Here is a 15517-nt window from a genome sequence, read left to right as displayed (position 1 = left end):
GATCAGGTAGGATAAACCCATGGCAGGACTGGAATAGTTGGTACTGGGTGGGTAGATTGGGCAGATCTTGCACCTGGGTCTTCCTTGTGGCAAGGGGTTGGGATTGGGAGTGGCATAGTGATGAACTAGGATGTTGTGGAGGTTGGGTGGGCGACAGATCAGCATTTTAGGAGGGGTAGGAAGGATCTTGGGTAGTATGTCCCTCATTTCGGGGCATTATGATAGATAATCAAAGTCCTGCTGAAGTATATGGTTCAGTTGTTCCATTGATGAAGGTGGCACTCCTTTGTGATTAGTTCTAGGGGCTGGTGTTAGGATTGGAGGTGTGGGAGGAAATGGCACAGGAGATCTGTTTATGGACAAGGTCTGTCCAAGGTTTATCCTACCCCATAAGGGCCTAGTTCACCTGTGAAATCAGCCATGTCGTATATCATTTATCAATTCTGCTGCAATCATTGCACAGGTTTTATATGGCTATGGAAACCAACTAGCTGTTCACTAGGATGAACGCCCACAGACAAACTGTGGCCAATATCAAAGTAGACCATCCTGTGACACAACATGTGGCTGAACATAACATCTTTGATTTCAATGGCTGCTCCACTACCCGGGCCCTCTGGATCCTCCCCTCCACTATCAGCTTTTCTGAACTGCACAGATGGGAATTATCCTCACAACACATTCTCTGCCCCTGTAATTATCTCCTCCTCAACTTACCGTAACACACTGTCTCCACACCCTCCACCCAACAGTTTCAACCCCCTCTGTCCTACCATCTCCCCCACCACTCGATTCTTATTTCCCACCCTCTCTGCTTGCCACCCTCTGTCAACGTATCCACCCATCTGTATCTGCTCCTTTTATTCCTCACCTCCCTGCCCCAGAACTTCCTGTTGTCATTCTAGTCCCTGCACACTCTACCAGACAGCGTTTGTCTCTCCCCCACCCGAACACTACTATCCCTTCCCCTTCGCTGCCCCCTCCAGATTGCTACTTGCATCCCATGTGACAGTTTCTGGCTCAAGCTGCTTGAATTGGCGTCCATGTGTGCATGAGGTGTGCTTGATTGTGTGTATGAATGGTGTGTGTGTTTCTCTTTTGGTGGTGAAGTCTTGGCTGAAAGCTTTGTGAGAGTGTCTTTTAATTGTGGCTGTCTGCAACTTAGTGTCTTTGTTACATTAAGTAGCAATCTGTCTTTTCCCACATTGTTAATCTGATATGTGAGTATACTTTATATAAAATGCTTCACAATAACTATTTGTGTCATGTCATGCTTGTTATACACTGAAGTGGCAAAAGTCATAGGAAAGCAGTATGCACATGTACAGATGGTGGTTGTACCGTGTACGCAAGGTGTAAAAGGACAGTGCATTGATGGAGCTGTCATTTGTGCTCAGATGATTCATGTGAAAAGGTTTCTGACTTGACTGTGGCTGCATTACGGGCATTAACAGACTTTGAATGCAAAATGGTATTTAGAGCTAGATACATGGGATATTCCATTTCAGAAATTGTGGGGGAATTCAATATTCAGAGACCCACAGTATCAAAAGTGTGCCAACAATACCAGATTTCCGACACTTCTCGACATGGGCAAACAGTGGTAGGTGGCCTTTATTTAATGACAGAGGGCAGCTGCTTTTATGTAGAATTGTCAGTGCTAACAGAGAAGTAACTCTGTATGAAATAACCATAGAAGTCAATGTGGGACATACGACAAATGTATCCATTAGGACAGGGTGGTGAAATTTGGAGGTAACAGGCGATAGCTCCAGACGACTGACGTGAGTGCCTTAGTTAATAACACCTCTCCTGAGCTCATGATTATGTTGGTTGCACCCTAGATGACTGAAAAAGCCATAGCCTGGTCATATGAATTCTGATTTCAGTTTGTAAAAGCTGTGGCACAGATACCTTGAAGCCATGGACCCAAGTTGTCAACAAGGGCCGCGTGGTTTGAGGCGTCATGTTGCGGATTGCGCGGCCCCTCCTGCTGGAGGTTCGAGTCCTCCCTCAGGCATGGGTGTGTGTGTTGTCCTTAGCATAGGTTAGTTGAAGTTAGGTTAAGTAGTGTGTAAGTCTAGGGACCGATGACCTAAGCAGTTTAGTCCCTTAGGAATTCACACATATTTGAACATTTGTCAACAAGGCATTGTGCAATTTGATGGTGGTTTCATGATGGTGTGGGCTGTGATTACATGGAATGAACCATTCATTGACTGGGAATGGTTATGTTCAGCTACTTGGAGATCATCTGCAGCCATTGACTCCATGTCCCAAAGAAACTGTGGCATTTTTATGTGAAACAGTAGGAGTGGGAGAGAAGTGGTATGGAGCCAAGCACGTTACAAACATACCTTAAAAACAGATTTATTGTTAATCTGTTCAAAACTTTTAAGCCCTTGAACACAGATGGCCAATTCAGAAAACTTTAAACAAACACTGATAACCAGCATCAAAGAACATTATTAACTGTACAATCCGATTGCTCTCTCACTCTGGCAGCAGCCACATGACCCACCACCTTGTGGAGTATCCTCACACCACCGCGGAACCAAACTTGAAGGACCCGAGAGCAACTGACAGACTGTGTGCACTTATACAACCCAGGAGATCTGGGAAAAACCCGGGAATTTTTTCATCCAGGAGAAAACTGGGAAAAACCCCGGGTTTTTTTTTAGATTTCTGGGAATTTTTTATTGTTTTAGTTTTCAGTTACATTTTTGTAATTTTGACTGGTAAGAATCGATACTCTAACAAAGGATATTACTCTATCCCCGCTACTGCAGAATAATACTTCAACAATAAAACATAAACAAGAGGAAAAAACAAAAATAACTTAAATTGCAAAGGAAATGTGCCATATACGATGACACACAGTGCTCATACAACAGTCTGCCAACAGCAAAATATGTCAAAGGCTTTAGGAATACTATGCAATGCTTCATAACAACAACAAATTGCCTCGATGAGCATGAAATCACAACTGTTTACATTAGATTCGTTTTAGCAGTTACAAGCGGGCTCATACGCATGCGCAGTTGAGTCACGTTTGAGTAGTCGATTCTCCCACTTCTGGCTACAGGAGTGTGGCTGTTGGCTGTGCAAGCAGTCACAGCAAGCAGCTAGATGCTACTGTGAAAAGAGGTGCCAAAGTCATATTCTTGAGGAAAAAGAAACTTGTTTCACAAAGCGCCTAGCATCCAGCGCACATTGGTCTATTGATTATTCATATGATTTTGAAATGCATCCTTGTTGGTTTTTGAACATTTTTGAACACATTTTAAGTTTATTTCTGAACGAATCATAAGTTGATTTTTGAATGAGTGCATAGTTTACATGATGTCTCTGTCAGGAGAATCCTCGTCGCATCTAGAAATAAACTTTCTGCAGACAAAAGAGGATGGGGCTATACGAGCTGAGTGGAGTAAGGCCGAACAGATGAATGCCAATTGCTGTCTGATTATGTGGTTGATTGGGTTTGCAAATAAGCAGCGTTGTTATAATTACAAGCAAAATCCACAGATTCAGACTACCAGAATGGAAATAAACGACTAACAGAAATAACAGGTGAGAAAGATTACATATTATCTTCTTGGTGTACCCAAGAAAATTAAATTTTGACAGAAAATTTTTGGCCAGATTGCTACACTAGTAAGGACCAGTTGTATGACCCCAGCTAGCAGCCACTTAAGTTCTATTCTGTAAGTAATGCGGAAAACTTTTTTTATGAACATGTAACAATGCCTAACTGGAGAATAATCGCGGGATAACTAAACTGGTGATTCTGGCAGGGTTAGTGAAGTTAATCGGCAAACAGATTGTGGTAATGGCAGGAATAGCTACAGAATTGGTGATGACAAGATTCTTGGTTAGTACGAGGAAGGAGAAGAAATGGGGACATCACACAAATTATGGAAGAATAAGACGATTGCAAATTTATATAAAAATTTCATAATCCTACTTTTCGATCTCATGCTTGAGAAACTGGTGCGTATGAATGAAATGTTAAACTATTTCCTAACATAAACCATTTTGATTGTAGTAGGCCTAATAGGCATTTGATATTGGTACTTCGTGAATTATATTCTGTCGTGTTAGAAAAATGACCATTTGTGCCAAAACAGTCTCGTTTATGTGGTGCCTGTTACAAAATTGCTGCAATATTAGAAAGGCCTATTTTGTTTTATCTAGCAGATAGTGACAAAATAGACTTAGATCGAGAAACCACACCAGTCTTGGGTATTATTTGTATTAACAGCTTTTTCAGTATTAGATAACGAGACTTGGATTTTTCATGTAGCAAAACATTTGAGGAAACTTTGATGAGGTAATAGATTCTTTTGCAGAAAGGAAAGCATGCCATCTAAAGCTGTAGCAAGAGTAGAGAGAAAAAAATGCTAGGAGGTAAGGATTGAAGAAATGTGTACTTTCTTGCTTGTCTCTTGTCTTTATTGGTTCTATGTATCCTACATTTAATTTTGTGTCACACAAAACAGGAAGTTTTAACTAATAGGTTGTTAAGAGTGAAAATTTTCTGAAGAGTTCCTGTTCTCTTGATTACAAATAATCCCACCCATTACTAATTGCAAGAGGGTAGGCTGTCAAACCGGCCGACTGGGAGCAGGACAGGCACCACAGGACATTTCAATTTCCACTGTCCTGAATATTGTTTGATGGCATCCATCACAAAATATACACGTTTCAGTTCCACAGAGCGAAATATAGTGACGTGCATTAGAAGAATGCTTTATGAAGAGTCGTGGCACTGCACTTTGGCACAGTTAAGACCAAATAACATGTCCTGTAGTTCTTCAAACACATGTGTTTTATGTTTCAGACTTTTCAGAAAGTTTTTTTAAGTATTGACGCGGTTCGAAAATATCGTAGATCCGGGGCTGATGTGCAGAGCGGTCTGAGTTATAGTGGGTAGTCTCCATGAGACCTGTGTTTAGTGATTTTGCTGTTTCCCCTTTGTTTACTCTCATGTCAAACGAAAACAAAACAGATATCTGTGGCCGGGAGCTATCAGTTGAATTAAAACACATTCACTTAATTACGGAAGGCTAAAATATGTTATTAGTTTCAGATTTTATTTTATTTCCACCTATCTGACAGTCAAGCATTAATCTCCTTGCAAAACAATGAAGTTATTTTTGTCTGTTTGCTAAAGAAATTTGACTTTTATTAACCTTTTCCGCAGAGGCTGTCAATGTATTTGAAACAAATGTTTAATTCAACAGTACTGGCTAGTTTCAACTGTTCACTGCATTTCAAGTGCATGTTTTCATCTTCTAGCACGTATGGCATTATGCCATAATAAAGAACTAAACGTGAGATAATACAGTACTGGTGCTCCAAGAAAATTTACATCCTGAAAACCACACTGAAAAGCTTAATATCAGGTAGAGGTCTACTTCATTGGGAATCTGGACATATAAATGTGCACTTTAAATGTGCACATTTTAGTACGCTTCACGAAACTCCGATGCTCCTGGAGTAGCCTCTTATATCTTGTTTCATTTATGACGTAATGTATGATCTTATAATGTTTTACATGTACGTACATATGGGCTTCCTACGTCATTGTAGCTGCGTAAGCGCGATGTCGCCTGTTATCTGTGCTCTCTGGCAGCTGCTGAAACGAACCTATTTCTAACAGGTTGCGGGAAAATATTGCAAATGGTGCTTTGAAAAGTGTTACTTTCAAAGTAGATATCCTTTTACGGAAGTTGAACTATGTGCGAAAATGTACCAGGACTTTCTTAAATCACAGAACATTTGACTCTCACTTAAAAATTAACTCTTTGATGGCGAGCCATTTAGAAGAATTTCCAACCCTGAAGGTCAGACATTTATGTCATTATTAAAAATTTTACTGGCACATTTGTGTGATATATCTTAAAGTGTAACACATGCAAAAAAGATCAACATTTTATGTGAAAGCATAGCTCCTCTTGCAGCTTATTAACCTTAGAGACCAATATTATATGTGAAAGCTTTTCTTTTCTTGTAGCAACACTATGTATATTAATTGAAACCTTTAACATTCCCTGTTTGTATGTTTGTGCTACTTAGCAGTGATGTTGCTGTTGGCTGACTACATCACATGTCCTATGCTCTGAATATCCGCTGTCATCAGTTGGTGAGATCACGTGACATGAGCTATGACTGGCTTACAAAAGCGCATCGAAATCTCGATTCCAATGAGTTGGAAAGTAACATGGGGTGTTTGGTGGTATTTGAATGTATATTTTCGTAGTATGAAAGTACGCAGCGTACATGTTGTTGCACATCAAAGATATTTCCAAAACATGTCATTTTCCCTGAGTTTCGTTTTCTTAAGTGCTGGGCAATTCTACATCCATGTATAAAACCATAACCATTCAAAGGATTGATAAGTTTTGCAGTTCCAAGGGAAAATATACTGTCACTTAACACGGCAAAATTGTGTTTTCACACGGGAGAAGTGTATTTTTAACCGGGAAATTCAGGAATTTTTTTCCCTTGTCCACGTTTACACCCTGTCAATCAGAGACCATCAGACCAGCGTCTCTGGTCGTAAGACGAAACCATGGACAACCATTGATAAACAGAGAGGTACCACTCTGGCCGCAAAGCCAGTGCACATGTCTCGTGTTCGACACTGCACCAGGTCACTGGGCAACAGCTGTTTGCGATTGGTTTGAAGGACATTCTGGACAATTTGAGCGAATGATTTGGCCATCCAGATCGTCCAATATTAATCCCATCAAACATTTATGGGACATAATCAAGAGACCAGTTCGTGTATAATGTCCTGGACTGGCAACACTTCTGCAGTTGTGGACAGATGTAGAAGCAGCATGGCCCAGTATTTATGCAGGAGACTGCCAAAGACTTTTGACTCCAAGCCATGTCATGTTACTGCACTACGCAGGGCAAAAGGAGGACTGACGCGATACTAGAAGGTATCCCACGACTTTTGTCACCTTACTGTATAGGTTCATGCATGTGTAGGTGACTTGAAGATGCCCGCTCAACTAAAATTAGTTGTCTCTGAATAAATATTAAATAAAACAGCTTTTACATAAAACAAAGAAAAGGCAACCACTCACCTATAGCTGACTGATGTGCGACTCATAGAAACATACAGCTGTAAACACCAGCTTTTGAGTTCTTGTTCTTTCCCCAGCAAAAGGACGCGCACACACACACACACACACACACACACACACATCCGCAGCTGCGATGAAACTTGTTTCACATATTATTCCATCTAGGGTTTCCATTGTTGTTAAAACTGCTCTTGGTGGTTCCATGGTGCCATTCTTGAAGTACATTCATGCTGTGCAGCACCTACCTACAGAAAATACTTTATGCCATAAGCTCTTGGGGCAATGGAGCTAACATGAAAAAAATATTTATTCTGCAGAATTGGGTAATAAGACTGTTTCATAAAGTTGATAATTGAACTCTTGCAGAAGTCTTTTCAGTGGCCTAGGGATTCTTAAACATATGTGCCAATATACAGTGTGTCCCACTTATCTTGACCACCCAAAATAACCCAGATACAAATTACAAAATGTTTCAAGCAAATGTTCTTTAGCCGTCAGGGGGACATCAATCAGCATGATTGCCTTTATTGTAGCTTTGTTTTTTACAAAGATATGAACAGCGGTATGTCTTTTTTAAATGGCACCCTGTATTTTTTATTCGGTAATTCATTTCCTCTCCTAAAGATCGATACAAAAATGTATCACAGTGTACCATTCACTGAAACACAACGTTATTAGTTACGTAACACAACACTGATGTTGACGCTCCCAGTGCTTAGTGTAGGTACACCGGGTAATGGAACACATCCACGTGCTGACGTTGACAGAGGACAAATGTAAACATAAGTAGAATGCACACCCGTCATTGCATCAACTATCATCAGTTGAAGAGTTGTTTGAGTAGAATATACACCAACGAAGAGAAGGTAGAAATGCTACTCATTTATGGAGAATGTAAGTTAACAGAACAGTAATTGCAATACTTCTTAGGTACGGATACATTTGGTACAGTAGTTTAGTGCTTTTAAATGCTGTTGTGTAGAGTAGGCAGTGGAACTGTACAAAGAGTGATATCCTGACAAGAACCCACCTCCCCGACAGATGTTTTCTCATCTTGTTGCGATGCTTCAGGAAATGGGAAGTTTCAACCCACCACAATGCAATCGTCGTAGCAGTCGCACAGACGAAGCTGCCAAAGTTACTGTTCTCGCTTCCATTGCTGTGAATCCACATGTGAGCACACAACAGCTTCAACATGAGATTGGCATTTCTAATACCAGTGTACATCGTATTCCTACACGTCATTGGTTCCATTCTTACCATGTATACCTACATCAAGAATTTCATGAGAATGATTTCCAGAATTGTGTACAGTTCTGTCAGTGGCCATGGCAGCAAATTTTTGCCAACCTGAACTTCTTCTCCAATGTTCTATTTACCGATGAATATTCCTTCTCAAACAAAGGACAGGTAAATACAAGAAACATGCATTATTGGTCCAACGACAACCCATGTTGGCTTAGACAGGTGGAACGTCAGCATCAGTGGAGAGTTAACGTCTGGTGTGGGATGCTTGGTACTACAATTATTAGCCCTTATTTCATCAGTGGTAGTCTAAATGGCACAGCGTATGTCAACTTCCTCAGACGAATTCTTCCTCCTCTTCTGGATGAAGCACTTCTAAAAACGAGAATGCTTATGTGGTATCAACGCAATGGATGTCCAGCGCATAATGTCTTGCATGCACTTCGTGTTCTGAACCAAAGGTATCCGGCCAGATGAATTGGTCGAGGAGTAACAGTTACTTGGCCTGCTGGTCTCCTGATTTAAATCCTCTGGACTTTTTCCTTTGGGGATGCATTAAAGATGTTGCCTATTGCGATGATATTCCAACAACTCCAGAGGACATACAGGAACATATCGTGCTTGTTTGTAATTCTCTTCAGCAGGCAACACTGGAAGCAGTAAATAATTCTTTCATTCAACGAGTGTATCAGTGTCCAGGGTCACCACTTTGAGCACCTTTGAATGTTCCACTCCTGGGCAATGGTACAGGAGAGTCAAAGTCAATTTTGTGTTATGTTTTTACTTGGTTTTCATTTGTTTTCTGACAACTCCAGCAAGTGGACAAGTTTATGATCCTGGTCTCAATGTCAGTGTTGTGTTATGTAATTAATAATGTTGTCTTTCAGTGCATGGTACACTGTGATACATTTTTGAATAGGTCTTTAGGAGAGGAAATGAATTACCTGCCATTTAGAGAAGTCATACCGCTGTTCATATCTTTGTAAAAAACAAAGCTACAACGAAGGCAGTCATGCTGATTGATGTCCCACTGACGGCTAAAGAACATTTGTTGAAACATTTTGTAATTTGCATCTGGACAAACAGTTATTTAGGGTGGTCAAGATAAATGGGACATCCTGTATATAGTCCCTAATAGTAGTTGTGCTTAATAACTAGAGCAAATTTAGAATAAATGGCGTAATTCATGATCACACCACTACAAGTAGAAATAATTTTCATGTATGCTCTGCAGCCTCTGCTAGGGTTCAGAATGGAATTTTGTGTTTTTGTGCAAAGACCTACAACATATTGCTGGTAGACATCAAGTGGGAAAATGTAAATTCACAAATTTAAAAAAGAAGTAAAAGAGTAACTCATTAGCCACTACTCCTGCAACTTACAATAATATTTATCATCAGTGATTTACAGTCTGTGTAGCGCTAATATTTATATTAAATAGATCTTGTCTTTTCCAATATATGGATAGTTGATAGTTGTTTGTGTAAAGTTACAAGAGTGATTTGTTTTAAAAAAAATTAGATAAAAACAACAGTTGTGTTGTATAAAAGAAAGAGCAACTTTTTTTTTTTTTTCATATCCGAATGAGCTGTTTCCTGCAGATATACATGTACAGTGTGTCTGAGGAAGAAAGGCCAATATTCAGGGATATGATAGGAACTATCATTTGAAGCAAAAATGTCCAGTAAATGGGGGCATTTCTTCATCTTTGATAGTCTGAAACAAATCTCTTTTACTGCTGGCTCCTTGCCATCGATATTTTGTGGGGAGGTAGTATGGAACAAAACAAGAAAAAATTGTAAACATGGGCTGTAAAATGCATATCCTAAGAGCTATGAGCACTTGTTCAGTAGATAAGCTGTGATCCACAGTAACAAAGATAAGCGAGTGCTCATAGCTCTTAGGATATGCATTTTAGAGCCCATGTTTACTGGACTTATTTCTGTGAATGATTGTTCCTGAATATTAGCCATCCCTCCTGGGTAAAATAATTTCTGTAACTATCAGTGTGATTTGAGTAGCACGAACCATAATTTGTTGTTAGTAGTCAGCAGTAACTTGACTTATTCGACAACAGCCTTGAAGGCTCACCTTTATGATCAAATTTACAGCTCTGTGGTGACTGAAAAAGGGGACAGTGTGTAATGAGAGCTGAATTTTTGCATCGCCTCATGAGACAAATTTAGATAGTTCAACTGGAAGGACACTCCGTGTAGGTTCTTTATAACCCATTGTCTTAGTCTGTCAGTAATTTTGAGATTAGGGATTATTTGAAATATTACTAAATTTAGAGACATGTATTGTTAGTTAAATTCCTGGGACAGATGATAGGAAATACTGGACTGTAGTGATGAGCCAGTGGTTTGTTATTCATTGTTCACCAGCACTCTGTACCTCATGTTGAATTAGCGAATGTGTAATTGCCGTTATCTTCAGTTTTACAAATAGTTTGGAATTCTCAGTGTTCCTGTAAGTTGCTCAAGAAGAGGCAAGTATGTGTGGTGTAAGGTGCTAAATTTGCACTGTGCTAGTAACAGTGCAACAGTCATTGTTTTCTTTAATGTAAATTGACTGCCTTCCAAGAAACATGCATTGTTGTTATAATTTTGTAAAACAATTTTGTTGCAGTTATTTTGAATTATGTATTCTAAGCATACAGAATTGTAAGTGAAATACTTAATTTGATTCCTTGATTGTGCTAATATCATTCACTCTGTTCTTCCTTCCAGTCTTTTACAAGATGCTACATCTATTGACCTTTCTCAGCTGAGCAAAGATTTACACTCTACCTCAGAGTATGCACGACTGTATGGGCTACCCACAAAGACAATGAAGACAGATGCTCAAGATAGCCGTTGTACGGCATCTGAGAATACCACCTCAGGTGTCAATATTTGCAGATCAGCAAGTGACGAAGATGATTCATTCATTGTATTTGAGGATTCGAAGGAAAAACAGAATGCAGATGAGTTATTAACTTCATTTGACGAAGAAATTAGTGAACAGGGACAAGGTGACAGCATTATCTCTGTAGGCTCAGACTATGATAGTAGTCAGACGAGCTGTGATGTGACCTCAAGAAGACCAGCATCACTAAACATACGTGGAGATGGCAGTATCATGGCCAGTCCATCAACATCTGTGTTCCTGTACATCCAAATGCAGCTATGCCACCGTGAAAGCCTAAGGGAATGGTTATGTGATAATGTGTCGTCTAGAGATCAGCATAAAGTTCTTGTAATGTTTGAACAGATTGTGCAGGCAGTAGAATATGTTCACCTCCAAGGCCTTATACACAGGGATCTAAAGGTAAGATTAAAGTAGACCCGGTTAATATATACACTTAGAATAACTTGTGATATTTTTCATTGAATAATGTTGATGTGATATTTGCTTTGAGAGATGAAAATCCTCTAAATTCATATTCTAGTGGAGTTCAGAAATTGATACTGCTGTACCTTTCTTAGCATCCAATAAAATCAAGTGCTGTGTTTGGGGATTAGCAAAGAACATCTTAGTCTGCAGTAAAACTCATTCAAAAAATAATGTATGAGATGTGCATATATTATTTTGTTGTGAAGGACAAAAGAAACAACAGCCACTACCTTATACAAAGTAGCACATTTCATTTATCGCATTACAAAAAAAGCAGATTTTTTCTTAATCACAGTAGCCAGTGGTTTTGCAAATGTTTATGCAGTGATGGCAGTACAATTGTCATCCTAATTGTGTGGTTGTCATGTATTTGTTTTTCTTCATCAATGATCTCTTGCTGGACTGACTGCTTGGATCTCCTTAGATTCCAAGGTATGCACAAATGACAAAATAACAAACAATTGAGACAAACTGAATTCTTCAAGAATAAATTGAAACACATGTAATTAATAAGGAAATTAATGGCACTCTGAAGTAGTTCAGGATGAGTTATATAAAATTGTTCAAGGCATGAAAAAAAAAAAAAAAAAGAAACTTATCTGGGGATGGTGGTTTATTAAAGTTGAGTGTAAAATATTACAAAAGGAACTTGGATAATTATTTACAGAATGCCTAAGGTTGTAGACAGTTGCCAAAAACTGGACAATAATATAGTTACATGAATACATGGTATCTGTTTTTGTCTGAAAGAACTGACACCACTCATTCATATAATTGATTTGACTCGATGAGCAATGAATCCACAACCTTCAGTGTGGAAGCATGTTAATGTTCGATCTCCAGCAGGAATCTAAAATTAGTGAGCATGGAGGACATGGATGGAGACTTGCAGATAGGTGGTGCTAGCTGGGAGTGTGGGTCGTTTGAGGAACATGCTAAATACTCCATGCATTTGCAATAATCCAGTGTATCCGGCTGGCACAGAGGTTAATGAAACTGCCTAGTAAGCTAGAGATCCCCGGTTGAGTCCTGGTCTAGCACACATTTTCACTTGTCACTGTTGATTCCACACAAAGTCCTGATGCAGCTGATGTCAGTAGTTCCTTCCCTTCCCTTCCCTTCCCTTCCCTTCCCTTCCTCTCCCCCCCCCCCCCCCCTCCACCTTCAGTTTACATAATAATATAGTTGTTCTACTTAATAAGATAGTTGACAGACAAGACAGAAAAAGCCCCTCTGTAACTTAAAAGGTGTCTGACAAAATTATCACCAACAATAGAATAAACGTTGAACTCCTACAAAGCAAAGTATGTTTTAGACATGGGTATAGCACAATGTCCCGTTTGTGCCTCATGTAGTATATTATAGAATAGAGCAAGGGGTATGAATTATCACTTTACATAGGGCTCGTAGATTTGAGAATGCTTTCAGCCTCATTTCAACGAGAAATTAATTCGACATATGTTGGTATACTAATACGTTAACGCTGCAGTTACTATCAGATTTCACCAAGAAAGTGATACATTTAGGATTGAAAAAAGGTGGGCAGGGTGAGTCCATATCTCCTAAACTAGTCTCAGCAGTCTTAGAGGAACTTTCCGGTTTTTAAACTGGGAAAATGAAGAAGGCATATTGTTAATGGAACTTATCTGAACCACTTTTGACTTATTGATACATTATACTGTTTGCTGCTGGTGCAAATAAACTTGAGCAACTAATGGAAGAACTTAATTGATCAACTTTGATAGTAAGACTGAAAATCAATAACAAAGAGGCTGAAATTATTTATATCCAACAGATCGAAAAGAAAACAGTGCGAATTACTTGACAATGATTCCCACTGACATTTTGTATTTAGGACATTTAAAGATGACTTGGTGAACAGGAAAAGAAAAAACCAAAAGTTTAGAAATGGTCTGAAGTGCTTTTGGGAAACTAATAGTGATTTCTAAACTAGATTATGGGTGTGGCTGAAAAGAAAAGCTACAATCAGTGTGTATTGCCAGTTTTGATTGATGATAGTGAGACATGGATGATTATCATTGATGACCGATGTGAATGGAAATGTCTAGATCACACCTTTATCCAGCAGCAGATAAAATAAAACTTCATCATGAAAATCAGTGCAAGAGTTAAGATGCAAGATTTCAGATTCACTGTATTCTCAAAACAGTCATTTTCCAGGCATTTTGGTGACATGTGAGCTTTTTTAAAAATTTTAAATTAAAGAACAGTCTGGACCACTAAAGTAATTTATTTTTATCTTAAAAGGTGACTGGTTTTGATCTGTGTGTGATCATCTTTAGACCAGTGACTCCATGATTACTGTTGGAAATGGTGGCACTGCTCTAGGAAGGCGTGAAGATCAACTGCATCTGCGGTCATCATGGATTAACTGGTCTGAAGACGATCTCACACACATCAAAACTGGTCATCTTTTAAGATAAAAATAAATGGTTTTAGTGATCAAAACTATTTTTTAGTTAAAAAATTTTAATAGTGCTCTTTTATTTCCATGAACAAAGTTTCAAAAAATTTTGTCACCTTTTTGTTCACGTTGGTTTTGCCTGCTTGAATATGATCAAAGTGTATGTCAAGTATGAATCACTTACATATATTATGCCACAATGAAGCTGGTGTGTTCAGCATGAGTTCCGGAGCACTGCAGCACTGTCAGTTGAGATGATACTAGGCATCCTGTTGCTCTCTTACAAAGCTAGGAAGCATTCTCTTTTGAGAGCATATGGCAGGATTTATCCGCACAAATATCGTTTTAGTTGACTGAATCCTCATTGAGCAGCACATTCACATCTTCCTTTACCATGCACTTCAGGAAGGATGTTATTTACACTAATCAAGTGTATAGAGAAACAGTATTTAATTTGAAGATTTGCTAGGCCATAAGAGGCAGATACATCTTTGAGGGTCAGTGCCTCATTGCAGTACCATTAGGGAGAGGAAGAGTATGTTTCATTTTATGGCCATATTCGGTGTTACTTTTGGTCAAATTCAGTGTTACGTTTTTTGCTATAAACTGTGCTACTTTTTTGCAAAATTTTTTGCTACTTTTTGGTAAATTCCAAGTCACTTTTTTGTTTAATTCCAAATGGTTGGTTTTTTTTTTTTGTGCTAAATTCTGAGACTTTTCTTTGCTAAATTCCGAGTCACTTTTTTTTTTTGCCTTATTTGTGTTCAATGTTATTTCTGTGCCAGATTTGCTGTTTCTGGCAAATTTTGTGTTTTTACAAAAATTTAGTGTTGTTTTTTGCCAAATTGTATGTTATTTTTTGTGAAATTCAGTAACTTTTTTTACAATTTTCAGTCCTATTTTCGTCATCACATCAAAGTTCACTACAGTGAAAATGAACTTACATTCCAAAGTCAATCAATGGAAAATCCAGGATGGAATTAACAATATTATGAAAAGGATAGTTGTTGCTCACCATATAAAGGAGATGCTGAGTCGCAGATAGGCACAGCAAAAAGACTATCACAAAATAAGCTTTCGGCCAACAAAGCCTTTGTCACACCACACACACACACACACACACACACACACACACACACACACACACGACCACATCTCTGGCAGCTGAAGCCACACTATGAGCAGCAGCAGCAGTGCATAATGGGAGAGGCAACTGGATGGAGATAAGGAGGGAGCTGGGGCTGGGATGGGGAGGGATAGCAGGGGAGGGCTGGGGGACGGTGAAGTGCTGCTGGGGAGCATGCAGGGAAACAATGGAGAGGATAGGGCGCACCAACACCAGCTTTTCCGAATTGTGCAGGTTGAAATTCTCCCT

General features: G+C 39.1%; 1 protein-coding gene across 1 annotated transcript in view; it reads left to right on the top strand.

The window, feature by feature from the left end:
- LOC124612696 (eukaryotic translation initiation factor 2-alpha kinase-like) overlaps positions 1-15517 on the top strand; it is a 197049-nt gene that overhangs the window by 131843 nt on the left and 49689 nt on the right. Inside the window, exon 14 of the mRNA XM_047141039.1 lies at positions 11072-11651. Coding sequence (XP_046996995.1) covers positions 11072-11651 — 580 coding nt within the window. The remainder of the gene's footprint in view (positions 1-11071; positions 11652-15517) is intronic.

Source organism: Schistocerca americana, chromosome 4, assembly GCF_021461395.2.
Source record: "Schistocerca americana isolate TAMUIC-IGC-003095 chromosome 4, iqSchAmer2.1, whole genome shotgun sequence".
Taxonomy (NCBI): domain Eukaryota; kingdom Metazoa; phylum Arthropoda; class Insecta; order Orthoptera; family Acrididae; genus Schistocerca; species Schistocerca americana.
Note: the sequence above shows the minus strand (reverse complement) of the source record. Positions and strands in the feature narration are given on the sequence as shown.